Below are 23401 nucleotides of genomic sequence, written 5' to 3' on the forward strand. Positions count from 1 at the left end.
CAGAGAGAAGGGGAGAAGTGCTCAGTGCATGACAGGAATTCCCCTAGCTGTCTAACTAAGCATAACTAAGGGATGGTTCAGGACTCACCCAACTATAGGCTTTATCAAAAAGGAATGTTTTAAGTTTAACCTTAAATGTAGAGATGGTGTCTGCCTCCAGAACTCAGAGTGTGTGCTAAATTTTCTGTGGCAGTGTGTTAATGATGACAACAGGGTGATAGTTAAATTTAACCTTTGGGGCCTGTGTGTGACATTCTGGGTCAAAATGCACCACATTGCTAAATGTGTTTAGTGAATGAGAATGTGTTTAGAGTTTTCCAAAAGTGGTGATTCAGATTTGCAAATGGTCTCTAACCAGAGGAACTGTGTCTAAAGGGTGTCCTCCATGTAGGGAGAGTGAAAGGGCCAAGAGGGATTATTTTGCGATGAGCACTATAAAAGTACAGAGACATGTCACTAAGTCAGAAAAGCTATATCCCTACTGTGCCACTGTCATTAACACCACCCTGGTTGTTCCCTCACTGTCTACTGATTTCTTTATTCTGGAAAAAATGCAAGGACATAAAGGTTGTGGCAATATTGCAGTTCTGACTGATTGCAAACAGCATATGGAAAATGTATACCAGTACATACAGATGATTCCAAAGATCATATTACAGGAAGAACAGGTTTTGGTTTCAGTATTCCAGACTTGAAAGTTTCAGTGAAAAACCTCAGATAATTTATCAGTTTACACAGTAGAGATGGTTGCAATTGCAATTGAAATAGGACCTGTATAACTCTAACTAACACTTACACTCCAACACAATAGGTTGAGGTAATGCAACTTAACGTTGGTTGCCACCCGCCAAAAAAACGAACAAAGAAGAAGAGGTAGTAATAGTAGAAGTAGTAGTAGAAGAAGAAGAAGAAGAAGAAGAAGAGATGACGTATCAACAAAGTGCCGGAAGCTTTCAGCAAATTCAAAATGGCTTACCAGACACTACAGCAGGAGTATTTGCAGATTCCTGTTGTCACCAGGGCATATACCACCGCATGTGTCCTCACAACTGCCGCAGTGGTAAGGTTAATTCATTTCCCCCTCGTCTTGACAAAGGTATATCTTGATTTCGCTTAAGATACCTAACATAACGTCGTTACTTTGCTGCTAGCCTGATTGTGTAGCTTTAGCAGCTATGAGTAGGATACGTGTCTGAACCGGTGTTCCAGTTTAACTGGTGAATATATTATCTAGTAATATGTTATATTCCACCCTCTATGTTCCAGATGTTGTCGGTTGCAGATTCGCCATTTTCACAATGCACCTGTGTGTCAGAAGTGCAGTGATATATTTAAGGTATCACTAAAAAAACGTTAAAATGACTAGTCAATTAAAAATTTCGGTCAGTATCAATGTCACCTTTAGACAACAATTTGAATAATGAGGGCATAATAGTATATCTACGTGATTCGAAACGAGGTGACTAAGTAATTATAATGCCTCAGCCGACAGCGACGTCATGACGCCACCGAGCTGCTCTAAATCCTCCGTGCGCTTTAAAAAAACTTTTTTCACTCTGTCAGTTAACACCTGGCGTTGTTTAAGGAAATGCCCGTGTTATGTGGTGATAGGTGGAACACAGAAAGACGTTGCATACTTAACAGCAGGCTTAAAAAATGAAGTGTGAATGAATGTTTTATAGGAGACCCCGGGTATAATGAAGAATACAAACACACGGCCTGCTCAAGTTCTTTTACCCTAGTGATCATTAAAATGCACACACCAAACACGTCACAAGTCATGTGAAAACATCCCTCACGTCAACGAGGTGGAAGCTCATGTTGTGTTTTTGTAAGGAAAAGTAAGTGAACAAGCTTTTATTGGATGTTTTAAGCTTCCCTTTACCCTCCACTCACTTCTTGTTAAAGTCGGAAGGCATAGTCAATGTTCCTGTTGCTGAGCAGGGTTCAGTCATATGAGAATGGAAACCGCCCAAACCGTCACTAGTAAACTGTTTGGATTTGATATTGATCATTGTTTTTTTTTTTAAAGTTATTGCTATTCATCTCAGATGATTTGTCTAACTGTGTTGAGTGTGTTGTCAGCATGACGCACATGTGCAACAAGGCAAATTGGGAGCCCTTACGTCTTCATTGTTGACCAATGTGAAGTTGATGCATTTCCTTTTTCTCTTCTGTCAGATGAGTGCAGGGGTCAGACTGCGAGAATAATTCAGGCTGGGAATTTGACTCCTCTCCAGGCCACTCTTTTCACACAAAGCACCAGACATCAAATTTTGTAGGCTAACCCTATTTATTGATGTAACAATTACCGGTCTATTAAACAAGTAAGCGGCGTAGTAACTCACTGCCCTCTGCCATAAGAATGTCCATCTCTGTTGCCACAACCAAAACAATAAAAATATGATATTTTCCAAGGGCTTTTACTTAGAAATTCTACATCAGATCGTCCTGATATTGTCTGGGTGACAGTCTGAGGTGGTGATCTGTCATAATTCATTAATGCATTCACAGACTGACAAATGTGACGTTTCATTTACAGGAAGGTCCCTCACATGTGGCTCTCTCTGAGGTTTCTACGTTCTTTTTACCCTGTTAAAAGTTTTTTTTTTGGTAGTTTTTCCTTCCTCTTGTTGAGGGTTAAGGGCAGAGGATGTCACACCTTGTTAAAGCCCTATGATACTAATTGTGATTTATGAATATGGGCTATACAAATACAATTTGATTGAATTATCCGCAGTGCCACTCATATCTATTTTGTCAAGTTAAAACCAGTTCGTTTGGAAGAACCGCATCCCTTGTTTTGGTTTCCTGACCAAAATTGAGGTTTTATGGTATAGAGATCGGGTAGAGGTCAACCCGCACGCAGGTCATAGTATTGGGTTTGCACATCCTGGCTCAGTGTGGCCCGAAGCCAGGCCTGGAATGTCCTGTAGAGTATGTAAGCTTTGGTCATGTCTATAGTCCTACAGGATGTAGAGAAACCAGTTTAAAAACTCCTTGTACAGGCTGTAAGAAATGAGTGGAGTGTCGAAACCAGATGGTTCTCTAAGGTAGCCACAGGAGATGAAACTTTTTCCCCAAAAGGGGCATTTTTGTTGGCTCGGATTTAAAATCTTCCCACACAGAGCAAACTACAGTATTATGCAATAGAATACGACCCAGGTTGCATTATTTCTTTCTGAGCCCTTCCAAGCCGGAAAGAAAAGGCTGATGCAATTAATGTAAGCTGCACTGAGTTTGTGTTACCCTGCTCCTGACACACATGTTTGTTGCTTGTCTTCCCTGATTACAGACATGTGCAGAATAAAATAAATCAAGAAGTAAATAGCCAAGGCAACAGAACAAGACCTGAACATGAGTATTATTTTAGAATCCAGCTTAAGTCTCAATGGGTTCGGGTCTAGTATCAACACTATATTATACAAGTCTTGTTGCCTTGTCGTGATAGCTAAAAGTGGAAACACAAGCAACCTATTCCTTCACTTAAAAAACGTGTTCATGAATATGATGAGGCAACCTGCCCCCAAGCCAAAACCAGCATGCCGGCAACCAGTGCCAATGATGAACATCCCAAAAACCACATTATCACTCAACCATCAACTATCGCTACCATCCCATAAACAACAAGACTAGTATGAGATGGGGAAAAATATCAGTTCTGGCCTCTCTTCCCAAGAGTTGAAAACTAAGAAACTAATACAGTGATATAATACCGCCACCTCCCAAAAAGTGAAAAATATATTTATTTTAAGCCATAGAGGTCACCCCTAATGGGGAGGGTCACTGCTTTTGGAGATTTCTTCTTCTTTTATCTGTCAGATACAGCATGTGTATGTTAATGTTTGTCAAAGATAGGTCAACATCTTTATATATAATATCTGCATTGTTAATACTGTCTTTTTTTGTCTTTTCTCACAGCAACTAGAGCTCATCACACCATTTCAGCTTTACTTCAATCCAGATTTGATTCTAAGGAATTACCAAGTGAGTAATCTCCCACAGAAATCTCCCTTGACTGATTGCAGTGACATAAAGGATAGTATGTCTCTTAAGTTATGCATGTCCTTTAGGTGTCTAATTTGCCTACCAACTGAAGAGTTTCTCTCTTTTCTCTAAGATATACCATTATGCCATAGATAGCAACCTCTTGGCCTTTCTCCAGTCTCATCCTATGAATAAGAAAAGAAAAGTTCAATTGTTCAACTGTTCAACTGTTCAACTGACTAAAATGTACACATGTAAAAAAAAATGTTCCTGGATTTTAAGATTTACAGACTGTCCCATGAATCACAGGAATTCCAGGGCATCTCTGTCCCTGTCATCAATGGATATTTGTGGGAAAGTTTGTAATGTCTACCATGAATGCAATTGGATGCAGTCTGAATATCACTAAGATATTTTTAAGATATTGAGTCTTGCACAGCTGTTCTTGTGTGAAGAAGCATAGAATAAAACTCAACTTAGTTTTTGCTTTGTCCTCCCTAATGACAGTATCACATGGTAACTACTACTTGACATTGCTGTTCCCAGTTCCTGCTGTGGTTTTAATATCTGGGATACTTTTTACATATTCCTTCTTGAGGATAGTCCTCTATCACATCATTTTATCTCTTGAACACCTTCACATCAGTTTTCAGTATTCTTTTTAGACCTTCAAGTCTTTTCATGGCAATTCTTAGATTATGAAAGAGAGGTGGCAGGAGTGCGACTGGTGTCCCTCAAACCACTGGGGCTCATGTAGGGGAATACATGTCAAAACATTACAGGAAAACGTATGTCCAAAAAATTAGCATGAAGAGTCCAGGCACAAGTTAGGTCGGCGGTTTGATCCCAGTCTTCCCTGAAGCATGCCGAAGCAAGATACTGAACCCTGAATGGCTCCTTTTAGAAAATGTACTGCCCATAGATGCACGCTATGAATGTACTGTAAAGTGTTTTGAATGGTCATCAAGACTAGAAAAGCACTATATATATATATATATACAGCTCTGGAAAAAATTAAGAGACCACTCCAAATTTTTCTTAAATCAGCATCTCTACGTGTATGGCAACCATTCCATTCCGGTGTCTGTTGAATTCCAATACAGGCAGACCTGATTCTACTTAATGAGGTACTGATTAGGGGATGACCTGAACCAAATCTTATTCAATGAAGAAAAGTATAAAAACCAGTGCTGTGGTCATCATTATCCTCTTGCAATAGGACCAGCTGGATAGCAGAAACAGTGCTAGTAGTACCTCAAAAGTAATTGGAATTAAAAAAAGTGACTATTGACCATGCCAAAAGAGTTAAAAAGAAAAGTTTTGAGTGAGGAAAAGAAGGGTTCAATTCTGGTTTTACTGGCAGAGGGATACAGTGAGTGTCAGGTTGCTTCCATCCTTAAAATTTCAAAGACGGCGGTTCATAAGAACAAGGTCAAGCAGCAGACATTAGGGACAACAAAGCTACAGACCGGCAGAGGACGAAAACGACTCTCCACTCACCGGGATGACCGCCAACTCATTCGAATGTCACTCAACAACCGTAGGATGACATCAAGTGACCTCCAAAAAGAATGGCAAACGGCAGCTGGGGTGAAGTGCACAGCAAGGATGGTTAGAAACAGGCTCCTAGGGGCAGGGCTGAAGTCGTGCAAAGCTAGAAAAGAGCCCTTCATCAATGAGAAGCAAAGAAGAGCCAGGCTGAGGTTTGCAAAAGACCATAAGGATTGGACCATAGAGGACTGGAGTAAGGTCATCTTCTCTGATGAGTCCAGTTTTCAGCTTTGCCCAACACCTGGAGAAGGCCTACAAGCCACAGTGTCTCGCACCTACTGTGAAATTTGGTGGAGGATCGGGGATGATCTGGGGGGTGCTTCAGCAAGGCTGGAATTGGGCAGTGTTGTCTTTGTGAAGGACGCATGAATCAAGCCAAGTACAAAGTTGCTCTGACAATGTTCCCCAACTCTGAGGAGTGTTTTTTCCAGCAGGACAATGCTCCATGCCACACAGCCAGGTCAGTGAAGGTGTGGATGAAGGACCACCAGATCAGGACCCTGTCATGGCCAGCCCAATCTCCAGACCTGAATCCCATTGAAAACCTCTGGAATGTGATCAAGAGGAAGATGGATGGTCACAAGCCATCAAACAAAGCCGAGCTGCTTGAATTTTTGCGTCAGGAGTGGCATAAAGTCACCCAACAGCAATGTGAAAGACTGGTGGAGAGCATGCCAAGACGCATGAAAGCTGTGATTGTAAATCAAGGTTATTCCACTAAATATTGATTTCTAAACTCTTCCTAAGTTAAAACATTAGTATTGTGTTGTTTAAAAATGAATATGAACTTGTTTTCTTTGCATTATTCGAGATCTAAAAACACTGCATCTTTTTTGTTATTTTGACCAGATGTCATTTTCTGCAAATAAATGCTCTAAATGACAATATTTTTAGTTGAAATTTGGGAGAAATGTTGTCAGTAGTTTATAGAATAAAACAAAAAATTTCATTTTACTCAAACACATACCAATAAATAGCAAAACCAGAGAAACTGATCATTTTGAAGTGGTCTCTTAATTTTTATATATATATATATATCAGAAAGGAGATGCAGTCAAGGCTGAAATCTATGGCGCAGTAAGGCTCAGGAAGTATGTCGAAAAGGATGGTGTAATGAAGATGCAGAGTGATGCTTCCATCTATTTGAACGTCAAACAGTCCTGGAAGCCATTCAAAGAGTCAGCTATGTGTACCAGACTTTCTTTGCTAACCGAGTTGGTGAAATCCAGAAGGCGGGGCCAGTTTTAGACTGGTGGTGCATCCCTGGAGAGCTAAACATTGCAGACATCAGCAAAAGAGGAGGCACTCCTTAAGATCTGAAGGAGGATTCCACATCAAATGGCCGATGAAGGGTAACCTAAAAAGTCAGCTGGAGAGGTTGCAGCACATGTCAGAGTGTTAACAAGCTCCAGAGAAAGCAGCATTAACTAGAGCTCAAGCAAAGAGCAATGGTCTGTGGCCACCACATGCAAAACCATTCCCCTTTTAGGGGTTGTCTTGCCTTTGCGTCACCATAGCACCTATTGTCACTTTCATTTGCACCCGAGCAGGTTAAATTGATTCACAATCACTTGGGCTTGTGAAATGGACAGATTGATATCCCTGATGTTTAACTGACTTTGTGTTATACTGTGACAATTAAGTGCTACCTTAATTTTTGCAGTGTATATATTGCTGTCTCCTTATCTTTCCTGATTGATTCTTCTCTAGTTTTTTTTACAGACGTCAGTATTCATGATTGAAAATGATTGACATCTATTGCACTTCTGTCTGTCCTGGGAGAGGGATCCCTCACATGTGGCTCTCTCTGAGGTTTCTACCTTCTTTTTACCCTGTTAAAAGTTTTTTTTAGTATTTTTGCCTTACTCTTGTTGAGGGTTAAGGGCAGAGGATGTCACACCTTGTTAAAGCCCTATGAGACAAATTGTGATTTGTGAATATGGGCTATACAAATAAAAATTGATTGATTGATTGGTTTCCTGATGATGTTTGGGGCTGCAAACCCACCTGCTGCTGTGTTTACCCCTGCCTACCACGACCAACCTTCAATCAGCTCAGCACGCGGAGTAGAGCTGGCTGAGGCCTTGGGTTTAGCTCCCAAGACGATCCAGGGATCAGTAGCCTGAGCAGCCCCCAGCGCTTCAGTGGTGATGGAGCAGGACCATGGAATGGTGCTGTCGTTGTCTACCTATACTATAGCTGAGCAGTCGTGGGAGCGGAGCGAGCTGGTCAAATCCCTTGCGTGCCAGGAATAAAGTTGTTTGGCCTGGGCACTAGCAGCAGTTGAGAAGTCCAGGATCATTTTATTCATCAGTTTGACTTCATCCTCCAGACGAGAGACATTGTTTTTCAACTTAGACAAGGTAAGTTGGCAAGAATCCAGTCAAGGTTATTATTTTAAAAAACACCTAATAATTCAGATGTGTAGGTTAAAAATGTGTCTAAAATTGAATAAATAGAGGCTAAAAGTTTAAGAAAGTAAAATAAATTCAAGAGAGCTGTTGGCGGGTAGTCTGTACACGCCAGCGCATGCGCATTGCATCACTCACAACAGATTCTGTTTGTGGTGTGAGGCGACATGGTGACCAGGTCAACATGATGTTAGAGGATGTCAGTGACCAACACCTGGTGTTGGGGACATATCTTCAGTTTTATACCTTAGCATCATCAGGTGTATCAGCCTTTTAATCACAAGACACCCTCTTCTAAGGCAGGCCCACCACAGGTTGATCAGACCTGGGTGCATATCTCTAGCATCTTGGGGCCACTTGGATCTTTCCTCCTGATCCAGAGCTGTTGGCTGCAGTGCTCTGTAGTCAGTAATGTTTCTTTCATGGATTCCCAGATCTCTGAGCAACCGGATGGTGGATGTTGCAATGGAACCTACCTATACCAGGGAGAGATTATTTTACAACCAGTAAGGATGTGTTTTAGGGTAAGTGGACTTGAGCATAGTGGGCAGGATGGATCTTCGTTCAGCCACTGTTGTTGTTTTGGGTGAGGGAAGGACGGCATTGTTTGCTTTAAGCAGAAAGTTAATCCTGCTCTGGGCTTTGTGGCACCGTGGCCGGGCTTTGTAGCGCCCTGGCCGGGCTTTATGGCGCCGTGGCTGGGCTTTGTGGTGCCGTGGCCAGGCTCTGTGCCCTCTGGCTCAGGCAGTGGAGCTTTCCTTGGTCCCTGGGTCCGTGCGCTCTGCCTCGGGCAATGGAGGTGTTCATGGCTCCCAGGGTGTCTGCCCTGGCGCTTGGTGGCGTGGGGGCCGGGCTGTGCGCACTCTTGCCAAGGCATTGGAGCTGTTTGGGGTCTCTGTTAATTGTTGCTCTCTGTTAGTTTTAGCCCTTTCATGGCTCTGGCAGCTGGACCCTTGAGATATGTCAACTTTTCAATTTGGCTCAGCTGCGTTTTTTCATGAATGGCTGTTTGACAGTGTGCCCCCTCGGCCACTTCTCCTCTTTCAATTATTCTTGTTGCTCGGGCTTTATATCTGTATCAATTAACTTAAGATACCACAACCCCATTAGAAAAGTGGTATGTAGAATCTGCACATCATAAACACAGAAAGATGACTCATAAAATGTTGTTCAAATTCCCCAAGAAAATCAAATTTTACAGTTTTGTGATATTTGTAGGGAGTAAGTTCCATTCGTGTATAGCTCTTTAATTCACCATTTGTTGTAAACAATAAAGGAATCTTAATCTTAATTTGGTGGTATAAATTTCCTCCTATAGCTAGTCTGGTGGCATAGTCAAGTCTATTCAAACTAAATGAAAGATTGTTATACAAAATCCAGATTCTTTGTAACAGTGATATTTCTGTTCTGTTTTTATCTTATCCATTGTGGTTTGAACCAAATGGATAAGATTGTCTTAGAAAAATTAAAAACAAAATTTGTATTCCTTATGCATTTTACCACTGATAGCTACAAAAAAATTCCAAACTGCATTTAATGCATAGGCTAATTAATGTTTCAATGACCTGCACCCATAGAAATATTGGTTTTATTTTTAAAAAGCGGTAATTGGTTTGTGAAAATAGACAGCTTCAACTGGTGACCCTGCTTATTACCATTTGAACTTTTGAGAAACCCCAATTTAAAAAAAAAAAAAAACTGTTCTGTGTCCTATTCATCAAATAACTATTATGCAGACTTAGCAAAGCCATAACATTCTAGTTCATTCAGTAATATATCATGATCATTATAATCAAATGCTCCTGTAAAATTCAGTAATACAGCACAGACTAGCTTCTTCAATCTCTCAGCCAATCATCTGTCACTTGGGTTAGAGTAGTAGCTGTTGGATGCCATTCTTTGTATTCATGTTGAAAATCAGTGGTTAAATTATTTATAGATAAATAGCATTGAGTCTGTTCACACTAAATTTTTTCCCATGAATTTACTGAAAACAGGTAACAAACATTTAGGATGGCTATTTGATCTAAATGGTAAATGGTATTGTGTATATAAATAGCGCTTTTCTAGTCTTGATGACCATTTAAAGCACTTTACATTACAGTTTTACATTCACCCATTCACACACACACATTCATACAGTGCATTTATTAGCAGCACTTTTTGTTCTATGAGGGGCAATTCGGGGTTCAGCATCTTGCCCAAGGATACTTCGGCATGCAGATGGGGAAGACTGGGGATCGATCTGCCGACCATCAGGTTGGAGGACGACCGCTCTACCCCTCAGCAACAGCCGGCCACTAGAGCAGTCGTCACCAACCTTTTTCGAGCCCAAGATAATTTTTAACTTCAAACTTAAGCCGAGATCCACCGACCTGATATCTTCCCAAAAAAACATTTAGGAGGGTCATATTTATTATTTTTGCAATTTCTGTTAAAGGCTGAATGTATGAGCATAAATATACACAAAGAAAGGCAGTTATGCAACTTTATCTGTTCAATGCACAATATTCACATTAATATCAATTCATATTTACAGCCTCTGCTCAATGCACAATATTTAGCTTCTCAGTTCAACAATATGTTCTGCAGAGGAGCTGCAATTGCAGCACAATGGGGCTCATTTACAAACATGTGCGCAGAAATGTTCTTACTCTCCCTAGAAAATAAGTGCATGCGCAAAATCCCCGCCAGATTCATGACACGTGCGCACCAGCCGATTTTGTTTTCACCACCATGCGTATGTTTGTGAATCAGAATCATTTTAAATGGACAGAAGCGTATCTGCTCGCTGCAATTAGCATACTGCCACGCCTCTATTTCTCCATATAAGGACATCCGTTTGTCATGAAGAGATGGTGTGCTGAACAGTTGAAGTTATGAGAGATGGCCCAAAAGGTAAAAAACTGAACAATTTCACAAAAGCAGAAATTGAAGGCGTCGTAGGTGGAAGACACAAAAGGAACACTTTTCTGTAGTGTGTCCCCCGGAGTGGCGATGTTTAACAAATGTAACCTGGGCTGCAATAACTGAGGCGCTGAATGCTGTGTCCTAACCAGAGCTGAGCACTAGAGCTGTGGACATTTCTCTTAGATGCATCGCGACGTGGACTCCGCTAAATAATTATAACCACCACTGCTTCAGGATCAGACTCACATTAAAGGTCCTGTCTCTGTCAGAGACTCTGTCGGAGTCTGCTTCCTCCTCACTGCTCCTCTGACCGGTGCATCACTGATCACAAGTTATTAGGACACGTACAGGACTGACGTTTACTTTGTGTTTGTTTGTTTACACAAAACGACACATAACGTGACGTGCTCAGTCAGGACATCAGGGTTAAAGTGAGCGGAATGACCCAGAGACAGGATCCGACATCAACGATTAATAACTGAATACATGTGATTATCAACACATACACGCACACACACACGAACACACTCATGTAGACAGAAGAGTTCCTCCCGCAGATTATGACACAACACAGTGTTTTAACTTCATTGTTGCAGAAGAAGCGATGCCCCCTTTATCCAGAAACATAAATATGAATTCAGCCATTCTTTATAAAGATGAGGTGAGGATGAAAGGGCGTCAATTTCATAGTTATTTAATACATTTGGTCAATGCATTAGTAAATTAAATTATAACTGTCTACTATTTTTATTTTGAAACGCCTACAGAAAGTGTTGCAACCATTTATGTTTGTGACATAAATTCATCAGATAAACATTAAAACCCAGTTGAAGGATAATTTATTTTGCTGTGAACCACAATGTTTATCTGTCTGTCACAAATGTATTTACAACACTTCCTGAACCCGTTTCAAAGTAAAAGCACTCCAGCGTTTCACTTTCTGAAATCATTAATTTGTTGGGCTTTGATTGTTATCGACAGACCGGAAGATACACTGCTTCATACCGTAGAGTCCTAGTGTTTAGTTTAGTACATAATCAAACTCGTATTGTGGGAAATACAGTAGATATACCAGAAGCTTCGCTGCCAGTAGCGGGGACACAGTGCGTGTGAACAACAGACAACCGACACACAGCTGATCTGCGGTGCAACTGCAGCAAGTGAGTCCAGAGAGTTATCGACAGTGAAGACTGTTGAGATTGACCGGTAGATCGCGATCAATGGGTTGGCGACCACAAATCTAGAAAATGTTAATGTCCCATTTTTATAATTTTTTTTAATTATAATAACCATAATAAATTTAATTTTTAAAGCGCCTTTCAAGGGACACAAGGACGCTTTACATATTTTAGCAGTTTTCCATTCTTCTGGACATAATTTTTAAATCAAACTTCGGTTTGTAATATGACAGCTGGTTTATTTGAATCGGCAACTAGTTTAAGGAAATTCCAATCCAGGCATTCATCACTTGGTGGTTTACTTTACAATTTAATAACACGTTTTCTACCTTACTTATACTTTTAATTTTTAATGCATACAATATTTTTTTACCCATACTGGCCTATTATTTCTTTATTTTAGCTACTTTACAAAATCTAATAATTACTGAAGTCATTAGTAATATTTTGGGGTTTAGTGAGGAAGAACTAAGGCCGTCGATGGCAACATCTACATGAATGTTGAAATCGCAAACTATGACTCTGTTCTATGCAGAACTTAAGAATAAGGCTTTCAATTTAGTTATCACTAAGTTTAGGTTGAGGCCTTGAGGGTTCATTCATAAGTTGGTGTGAAAAAATGTGATGTGTTCTTGGTGCAACCAGGTTTCAGTTATTAAATAAATCATTGTGATTATCAGTTATCAGATAATTAATTAATATAAATTTAGATGAGAGACCTTATATTTAATAGTTTAATGCCATAATTTAGTGTTAAAGCAAACTTGCTAATCTAAAATAATTGAAGTGTATGTGCAGTTGGCAATCAGCCACACCAGAGGATCAATGATGCAGAACACCTAAAACATAGTACCTTTATCTTAGACATTCATCATGTCATCAATCACTGGATTGTTTTGATATTCATACAACAAATCAGGTTTTTGATGCATATTGTCCTGCGTCTGAACTTGTCATTCCTATGAACTCATTTCAGTATAATGGCCAACTTTAGAAGTTTTTACAGTTAAATAAAGCTTGTAGTTCTTATTAAAATGCATTTTTAACTATTTTGAATCTGGGAAACCCAAGCCTTTGGTTTTTTGTTTCAATTACGTACAGCTGACTCTTCTTTCTCTCTCATTTTCTAGGTATGGCGAATAATAACCAACTTCCTGTTTTTTGGTCCAGTTGGCTTCAATTTCCTGTTCAATATGATCTTTCTGTATCCTTCTCAAGTTTCACTTCATTTAGTATGTGAAGTTAGTTTGCATATTTTCTTCTACCACTTGTTTATTCCCACATAAGATGTTGAAACTTAAATCATGTCTCGACAGCAGTTGTAAGATTCACAATATTTCAAACTAGAACCACAAACCAGTTTGTTGATTTCCTTAACCATTTGCTTTCAGTTACAGATACTGCCGTATGTTAGAGGAGGGTTCTTTCAGGGGAAGAACAGCTGACTTCGTCTTCATGTTCCTCTTTGGCGGTTTTCTGATGACTGTATCCTTCTGCTTAGTGTCATAAAAAGAACAGCTACATGGCCTGTAAATAATTGCTTTGGGGTACACAAATGAATTAGTTACAGGCACTAAGGTGGTAGTTATTAGGAATGTTACCCAAAAACATTGCACTTATGGTGGAAATAGGGGTGTCACAACATCCTGATATTATTGATCATCAGAATATATACAAAAAAGATTGCTATAATGTTAATCTTACACACTATAATATTTTGTAAATCAATCAAGAATCTCCTAAATAATTTCAGTTTCTTTCCATTATTATACAGTAACTACCTGGTTCTCACTCCTACATTTTAAGTGTTGGTTATTAGTGTAGAATTAATAATTATTTGAGAACATAGCTGGGGATTCTAACACGCGACAGACGCTAAAATGAAAAAAAGCAAAAAGTAAACAAATCAATAGATCCACATCTTTGTCAAATTCCTTGAAATGAATTATGTCCAAGTATGGCCATTTCCATACTCCTCACCTGTTATTTGACACAGTTATCGATTTTTGTGTGATGTCTTCTGGGAGTTGAAGAAATCGGTTATCAAGCTTACGTACTTCCAATCCTTTAAATGCATAAAGGTCACAACTTAGTTCTCTCCCATCGTCAGAAATAATATTTCCTTCCTGATTCCTGAAGTTCAACTGCACCAACAATTTCTCTGTCCAAAAAGTAGTTTTACTTCCATGGTCTACGAATGCATATGTTGGCACCATTTTATCACCCTGTACAGGCACAACTGAAAGTACATAGATATCCACTTCTCTGGCCCCTGTATGACCACATGACTCCATAGTTGTGACAGCACTGCTCACTGGCACTCCCTGTTGCTGACTTGTTTTGCTCTCCTTTTCTTTAAACTGAATATGAAGAATGCTCGAGTGCTTGTCATTGCACACACTGCAAATCAGCCTTCCTCTAGAGTCTAGGCTCATGTTTTCTACCTTTAAACAACCAAAGCTGCCCCTTTCTCATTCTTTAATCTTATCCTTTTGCTTTTAAAACATAGAACAATATGGTGAATATCCAGTTTTGTGATGTTGTCCATTTATGCCCTAATTGATGTTAAAAGGACCCCCAACTTTTGTCACTCACCACCAACTACCCATTCTAAAGCTCTGATAATCACGTCAATGTAAATGCTAGTGAGGAGATATTGCAGCCAATCATGATGCAAATTTCAAGATGCTGCCATATGGTGGAAGTCTTGGAAATAGGAGTTAACCATGTTTGTGATGGGCTCTGGTACTTTGAAGAAGTCGAGGCGGCCCAGAGGACACCATGAGGAACTGAACCAAATGCATTAGCAAGATCAAGAAAGATGACATGGAGGTCCCTCTTATCACTGATTGGATTTGGTGCCAGATCATGCTGGTGTGCTCTAAACAGCCACAGAACCCTGGAATTCCAGCTTTTTGAACTGTTGTATCCACTTGCTTGTTTACTTACTTGCTTGTAACTTTTATTTTCATTAGGTAGCTTGTCAACCTTTGTGCTGTAATGCTAAAGAAGATCTTGCCTTCTACATTGAACAGACTGATGGGACAAAATTGGCTGACGTTTGACGATTCCTCCTCTTTTAGTATTAGTACTCCTCCAGCTCTATGCCAATGAGTTCTCATGTGTTATTTTCTTTTACAAGCTGTCCTTTTCTGCATTCTGCTTTCCTCAAGGTTGTCTGCCGACTTTCGATGTTCTAAACTATGTTGATTCCCCCTTTCTTTTCTTCCGAGGCTTTATTCCACTACTTTTTAAGCTGTTATATTTCAGTTTTCTCTGTCACCCCAAAATTTCCCACTCTGTAGTTGTAGAAGAAGTTCCACATCTTCTATGTGCAGCACCTTTTCAACTGTGCCCCTCGTCCTTTCAAAGCTACCGCCTCCCGTTATGCTTTTTCTGAAGCCCTAGGCCAGGGGTAGGCAAGCTTTGCTATCAAAAGAGCCCTTTTGCCCCCTCTTCCCCCAAATAAAATTTGTCTGGAGCCGCAGAACATTGTCCAGACTGGACAAACTAAATATCTTTTGAGTTTTTATGACATCTGAAGGCTAACACAGGCTCTCTTTTATATTTGGGAGGGTGAGGGGTATTCAAATAAAATGTGTTTTTAATATTATTATTTCTATTATTAGTAGTAGTATGCTTAAAAGTCACCAGGCACTTACGGACCCTTCAATTATTCCTAGCTTTAGCATGTCCTTGAATTCTTCTTGAAAAACTTCTCTTAGGGCCGCAGATACACTGCCAGCCCCACAGGAATCATTGAAGTGGTTTGAGATGGTTGTCACAAAGGAGTGAGGCAAGAATGGTGGAATTGGTATGTAAGGTCCCAACTAATCTCTCTCTTTTGTTGCAGCTCTCCCAGGCCAAGCACACTTCTGCATTTACTGCTCTAATTAGACACCAAGATACTTGAACAAGCTGTGTACAAGCAATTAGTAGCATACATGACAAACAATAACCTACTTCAAACATTCCCATCTGGTTTTCGGTCCCTCCACAGTACAGAAATCGCTCTTCTGAAAGTCTGCAATGGCCTTCTTTTGAATGAAGATGCTGTTAAATCCTCCATCCTAGTTATTTTTGACCGCAGTGCTGTTTTCGATACTGTAGAACACCACATACTCATTGACGGTCTGAAAACGTGGGCAGGAATCCCGCACATGCCCTTAAACTGGCTCAGGTCCTACCTTTCTGACCAAAGTTTCTCAGTGACTATGACAGGCTCAGTTTCATCCTCATCAAACATGCGGTATGGTGTTCCCCAGGGTTCAATCCTTAGTCACACTCTATTTTCTATCTATATGCTCCCCCTTTGCAACATTATCTGCCAATATAGTGTCCATTTTCATTGCTAAGCTGATGAAACACAGCTCTATATTCCCATCATTCCTGATTATCAATCAAACTTTGCAACTCTCCACAAGTACCTCACCCCATAGCAAACCACTTTCTCCAACTAAACCTCTCCAAATATAATTATATATATATATATAATTAACTTTGGTCCCACCTCCAGAATGAATGAAATTAAGACTAACCTTGGTGAACAAGCACCATTTACCAAGTCCTCAGGCAGGTATCTGGGTGTTGTCTTTTACTAAAACCTGTGCTTCGAAGCACACATTAAGAAGGTTGTTCTATCATGTTTTTATAATTTAAGAAACATTGCCAAGGTTTAGTCTTTAATCCCACATACAAAGCCTGTGTGCGTCCTGTGCATGCGAACGGGAACACGGCTCCAGAGGAGGATATTTAGGCTAAAACTAGGCTGTTAACTTGCACAAAAAGAAGCAATCACATTATACCAATCCTTGCTGCCCTTCACTGGTTATATGTGGGTTATAGAATTGCTTTTAAGATTTTACTGCTTGTTTTTAAAGCCTTAAATGGCCAGGCTCCAGTCCCCCATTCATGCACACATTCAGACAGTGCTGCTTTATGCAGAGTTTTTTTTCTTATCACACGCCATTAAATCTCTGTTGGTGACTTGCACTGAAAAGCGGTCGATACAACTGCGAAAGCGAAATATATATTTGTAGGATATAAATGTCAGTACATTTCTTTTATTTGCCATATTCTTTAACAAAGTTTCAGATATTTGGCACTTTTGTAAGTCTTGTGTTCCTAGGCCAAGCTTTCACTATCATGCTAGTATACATTTGGAGTCGACGAAATCCAAATGTGCGCATGAATTTCTTTGGCCTGTTGAATTTCCAGGCGCCCTTTCTGCCCTGGGTCCTAATGGGATTCTCACTTCTGCTCGGCAACTCCATCATCGTGGACCTTTTAGGTATCTTTCACTGTCATTTTCCGCCATAAGTTAGTCCTAAAATGGTCATTATTAGCTAAGAGTAACTGATGTGGTTGGTGGTGTCCAGTAAGACTGGTGCTTGTCTTATTTTTCTTTTCTTTCTTCAGGTATTGCTGTTGGTCATGTCTATTACTTCCTAGAGGATGTTTTCCCCAACCAGCCAGGTGGTGGAAGGTGGCTCAAGACCCCATCTATCATGTAAGTCTCTACACGCTATGATATTAAAGTTGACTTTGTACAAACAGATGCTTGTAGTCAGAAAACTGTGTAAATTACCTGCGTAAACATGTTGAATGCCACCGAAATTGCACAGTAATAGCAAATTAACGTAATTAACTCCTCAAAAAGGTTACCCCATTGAAATTTCCACTCTGTACACACAGTGTGTTAATTCATGAGAAGTCAAGGCACATCCACCTGGCCTTTGCAACACAAGTTGTGTGCTCGACTACAGCACGAGTGCCGTTATGATGCTCACTGGATGGGCAGTCCTGTCTTGTCTGTGGGTTGACAGGAGGTGTCACGAGACATAGAGTTAAAACATAATCTCAATCACTTTAAGTAAACAGTGAAATTTAATAATTAATCTGAAATTAGCTTGCATGGTGACAATTGACAAGTCAAGCCTGCTATAGCCATATGGGCCCTCTGAAAGACACATGCCAACTGCACTATTTTGCAGCACAAAGGAGTTGTGCTGTAAAGTATTGTGCAGATTGGACTGTTTCATGGCGATATGGCCACGAGCATGCTGTTGAGGGAAAACTTTCGATTAGCACAACTTTTACTAATGAAACATTACAATGTTCCGTCTAAAGTCTAAACTTTTAACAACCACATACAACATTTCTGTCAGGACCACTTTAGTGAAAGAAAACCTAATTTGCATCTACATAAGTTACAATTGGTTGTATTTTATTATTATTTTATTATCCTCCAATTCAGTGTGAAAATTAATAATACACATTGTTGAAATACTATTGAATTGTACTTACTTCAGTCAGTTTTTGACTTCATACAGACATTGATACAACTACTAGGCTACATCAAGATTATTCTTTTATAGACTGCTTAACTTGAATTTACACAGTGTTTTGATATTCCTCCAAAAAGATATTTGAATTTTACTTTGGCTTCATTTATTTTGGTGTTGGACAGCTTAATGTAGATCAGTGGTCGCCAACCTATCGATCGCGATCTACCGGTCGATCTCGACAGTCTTCACTGTCGATAACTCTCTGGACTCACTGGCTGATGTCGCGCCGCAGATCAGCTGTGTGTCGGTTATCTGTTTTTCACACGCGCTGTGTGTCCGCTACTGGCGGTGGAGTTGCAGGTTTATCTCCTGCATTTCCTTCAAGAACAAGTTGGTTTATGTACTAAAGTAAATGTCAGGACCAGTGGTGGGAAGTAACGAAGTACAAATACTTTGTTACAGTACTTAAGTAGATTTTTCACATATCTGTACTTTACTTGAGTATTTATTTTCCTGACGACTTTTTACTTTTACTCGATACATTTGAACACAAATTTCTGTACTTTCTACTTCTTATATTCTCAAAACTGGTGCACCTTTACGCACGGCGCACCTCTCTCTCGCTCACTCGCATGCCCCCTGCCTCGGGAGATGCGCAGGCCCGGTGGCATGTTTGCCGTCGGGGGGCAGCGCGAGACCCTAAGCGTCCGGAGGTTGGTCGGGCTGCCTTGGTCGACCGGGGTCGAGCAGGCTGTACCGGTAATGATACCTCCGCAGGTTCACCTTCAGAAACTTTTTTAAGAGTTTAACTTCCTCTAGATAGTCAAGTTTGATCGTCTTCTCGGCGCTCCGCCAGGGCCGTGACCAACTCCGGCGGGGCCGATCCGAGGACCTCACTAAACCATCCAATGGGTAGTAGCGATGTGTGTACAAAGGGCAGGGACTTAATCAACGTGAGCACATTCCCCATCCATTTATTCCCTTTAGAATTATCCAGGTGCTCATGCAGGAGCTCGGTTCAGTTCAGTCTTTATTATTCTGTCTGAAATTTGGCCTCCAGCAAAACTAGACTGTGTCCAGTGATTTTCTCTTCTCTGTACCAGCACTGTGCAGGTTGTTAACAAAGGAGGAAAACTATCCTATTTTGTGTGCCTAGAACTTGTTTCCTTTTGCTGAGTTATCATAAGGGGCATTGTGTGTCATTCCTGCTACTGATTAGAAAGTGAAAGGTCCATGTTTAGTGATATTTACAGAATTTTTTAGCGGTTATACTGTGGTCTATTAGTGTTCTTAGGCAGACACAAGAGGCACTTGTTTATTCTGTTGTGTTGGTTCTTTGTTGTCCCTAGAAGTTCAGATGCACTAGTCCATTACTATTTGAACCTCAGCATCTGGGGTTAAAAATTTGTAAAATTATACAGTATATATATATATATTTGTTATAATCTTTCAGTCAGTTGAAATAAATCCTGAAAAGAACAATTTTGGGTTGTTTTGTGTCTGTATAAGCCTACTATAAAAAGCATTTTGCATCTTTAATTTTGGTACTTGTACTTTTACTTTTGATACTTAAGTACATTTCAACACCAGATACTTGTGATACTTAATTACATTTAATATGAGTTACTTTAAGACTTTGACTCAAGTCATTTTCTTGACTTTTACCAGAGTCACTTTCAGGTAAGATATCTGTACTTTTACTCAAGTATGGCCTTCAAGTACTTTATATACCACTGGCCAGGACTCTACGGTATGAAGATGCGCATCTTTCGGTCTGTCGATAACAATCAAAGCCCCGTTGGAACAAATGAGTGGATTCAGAAGGTGAAACGCTGGGGTGCTTTTACTTTGAAACGGGTTCAGAAAGTGTTGTAAATACATTTGTGTCATAAACAGATAAACATTGTGGTTCACAGCAGAATAAACAGAGAAGATGATCTTTCACCTGAGTTTGAATGTTTATCTGATGAATTTATGTCACAAACAAGTGGTTGCAACACTTTCTGTATGCCTTTTCAAAATAAAAGCACTCCAGCGTTTCTGTTGATGGAATCCATTCCCTTGTTTAAAAGTTTTTTTTTATTGTGAAATATTTGCAGGAGCGGAAGATGCGTGGCTTCATACTGTGTAGTACTGGTATTTATTTGAGTACAAGGGACTTCTTTCATACAGGGCAATAATCATATTTGTGGCCATATTCAAATCAAAGCCTATATGTAAAAACATTGTGCTGCAGTAGCAGCTCCTCTGCAGAACATGTGGAACTGAGAAGCTACATATTGTGCATTGTAAATATGAATTGATATTAATTTGAATATTGTGCATTGAATAGAAAAAGTTGCAAAACTGCCTTTCTATGTGTATATTTATTTCTTGTACATTCAGCCTTTAACAGAAATTGCAAAAAATAATAAGTATGACCCTCCTAAGTGGGTTTCTTGGAAGATATCAGGGTGGTAGATCTCGGCTTACGTTTGGAATTAAAAAGTGATCTTGGGCTCGAAAAGGTTGGTGACCACTGATGTAGATTGATATATTCCTAATTTTATTTTTGAGAGATTTTGTAATGGACTTTAAAAGGCAGATTAGAAGTTCAGACTGGGCTATTTTGCTGTGGAAAAAGGACTTGCAGTGCATAGTTAGTTTTTTGGCAGATTTATTTGTATTTAAGAGAAGATGATTATATAAAGTTTTATATATAAATAGTTTTGTTTTTTTATAAATTCATTATTAAGTTAATTGAGTTATTAAAAATAATTGTTTAATTAATTCAAAAAATTATCGTTAGATTATTCGATAGGTGCGCCCTACTTCCGAAATGGGATGCGACATGAAATTGTGTGAAAATATGTGATTATCTTTAAAAAGAAAAATGGCTAGCATGCTAACACCAAATCACGATAGTCTTTATTTGACATCCATACTGTCACAGCCCTAATTATGAGGTGTTTGCCATAAGAATCATCACACATAGAAATCAGTCATTCTCCTGTTCTGTGTGTCTTTAACAGAAAGATGTTGTTTCACACTCCAGAGGAAGATGCAAACTACAACCCCCTACCTGAGGAGCGCCCAGGAGGGTTTGCTTGGGGTGAAGGACAGCGCCTTGGAGGTTAAGTGTGGCCCCACATCATCATTGGTTGTCAGGTCACTTCCAAGAATATTCCCTCAGAGAGATGAAGGGGAGGAACATGGTCTTTGCTTTTGACATGTTAGTTTATTTCTGGATGAAGAATGCCAAAACCCCTCTTGATGCCAGATCATTGCTGTAAGACTATTACAGAGAACACAAGCTTCATATGGAACTTTGAGCAGTGAGCCTTCGGGCTCAGCTGATTTTTGTCTCAGAAATTTTTTTATGTCTTATCAAAATGAATTAGTTAAGATTGCATTGTTTTTCATTTCACCTTTTTAAAGAATAAAAGAGTGTAACAAATAATGCTTTGATTTTATTTAATTTTACTGTAGTGGTATTGCATGAAACCAATGAATTAATTCATACAAAAGATTGCCCGACATAACAACAGACTCACAAATGTGAATGTAGAATATAGCCCCAAGCGACAAAGAGCGGGTTTGAATCTTAATCGTCTCAATAGGAGACAGCAGCTAAATCCTCCAAAGTTCAAGTGAAAAGAAGCAATAAGCAGGTTTCAGGCTTTGTAAAGTTAAGCAAAGTCACTTCAGCCGGTTTACTTAAGTCTAAGTGAAAATAGTCACCAGTGTCATCGTTACAACGGAAGTAGGGGTGCGATAATGAGCCACCATTCTCGTGATCGTGATATCTCAAGAATGCCTTTAAGGAATTTCTTCAAATTTGTTACAAATATTCACTTGGACTCAAGGATGGAGTGATTAGATGTTGGTATTCTAAGGTCCAAAGTTATGGAGACGTCGCAAGGAACATTTCTTGCCTTTTGAAATTCTTTCACATTTGGTAAATGGTTTGTATTTATATAGCGTTTTTCTTGTCTTGATGACCACACAAAGCGCTTTACAGTACAGTTTGCCATTCACACACACATTCATACAGTGCATCTATTAGCACAAAACATTCACTTAGAGTCAGGAATTAACTAATTATATATTGGTAGCCAAAGGTCAAGGTCTCGGTGGCCTCCATATAAAATTTCTGGGGAAAGCCACCCCTGTATACAGATTTAGGAACCAAATTTTGGTCAAACCTTACATTTATCAGGGACAAACTCTTTTACACTTTACATCTAGAAGCGTTTAAAGCAAAATACTTAGTGTAGCTGCTAGAAAAACAATCAATAAGAAATGGCTTCACCCTATCTATAGAGGAATGGTGTGATAGAACTGTTTAATTCCTTAATATTATTGTTTTCCTAAGGTTTTTTTTCACAAATGGAAAACAGCCCATGCTCATGTTCTGTTTTAGTTGTTTTATGAAATTGAAGAATTGAAAATAATTATATTGTTAAAGTAAACAAGGTAACTGTTTGTACTGCTGTTAAGATTACAAATAAATGCATTTAAAGATTTTTACTATGTACTCAATGTAATAGTTCAGTTTTTTCGGTAAACTACACTAACCTAAAAGTTTAAAAATACAGGCTTAAACATGAAAAATTAAGAAAGGCGGATAACATAAATAAGGATAGAAGCTTGAGTTTTGATCAATCTTTCATCACCAGACATTTTCCAGACATTCAGAACCACAGTATCTGATGGCACCCTGACCAAACTTGGATCTAATTCTGGGTGCAGCTACAAGATCTCTAGATCTCTCCACCTGATAATCTGAGACCCTGATAAATTTTTAATCAATGAGTGATGTATTGAGGAGCTGAACTGTTTTGTGCTTTATGGACTATTAGACGGGTTTTGAACAGGGGCGGCTGGCCAATAGGGGGCGATACGGCGCCACCCTCCCAAAGAAAAAAGGAAAAAAGATGATAGTGATACAATTGGTCTCCCGCAGGGCTGCGTGCTTAGCCCCCTGCTCTACTCCCTCTTCACTCACGACTACAATCCTGTACATGGATCAAACACCATTGTCAAGTTTGCAGATGACAGTGGTTGCGCTCGTCACCAATGACGATGAGATGGCTTA

The 23401-nt window shown here is 39.6% G+C and overlaps 1 protein-coding gene across 2 annotated transcripts; it reads left to right on the forward strand.

Annotated features, from left to right (window-relative positions):
* Positions 1-901: 901 nt before the first annotated feature.
* derl2 (derlin 2) lies at positions 902-21763 on the forward strand. Of its 2 annotated transcripts, none has more exons than XM_047344426.1 (7): positions 902-1060; positions 3922-3987; positions 13168-13241; positions 13429-13522; positions 17132-17327; positions 17456-17546; positions 21336-21763. In XM_047344426.1, exons 1-7 carry the CDS (start codon positions 968-970, stop codon positions 21439-21441), a joined length of 720 nt encoding a protein of 239 aa, XP_047200382.1. In that variant the 5' UTR covers positions 902-967; the 3' UTR covers positions 21442-21763. The 2 variants fall into 2 exon arrangements, with proteins under 2 accessions (XP_047200382.1, XP_047200383.1); XM_047344427.1 differs by having other exon boundaries at positions 21359-21763.
* The last annotated feature ends 1638 nt before the right edge of the window (positions 21764-23401 follow it).

The sequence above is a fragment of the Hippoglossus stenolepis genome, chromosome 18, assembly GCF_022539355.2.
Source record: "Hippoglossus stenolepis isolate QCI-W04-F060 chromosome 18, HSTE1.2, whole genome shotgun sequence".
Taxonomy (NCBI): Eukaryota; Metazoa; Chordata; class Actinopteri; order Pleuronectiformes; family Pleuronectidae; genus Hippoglossus; species Hippoglossus stenolepis.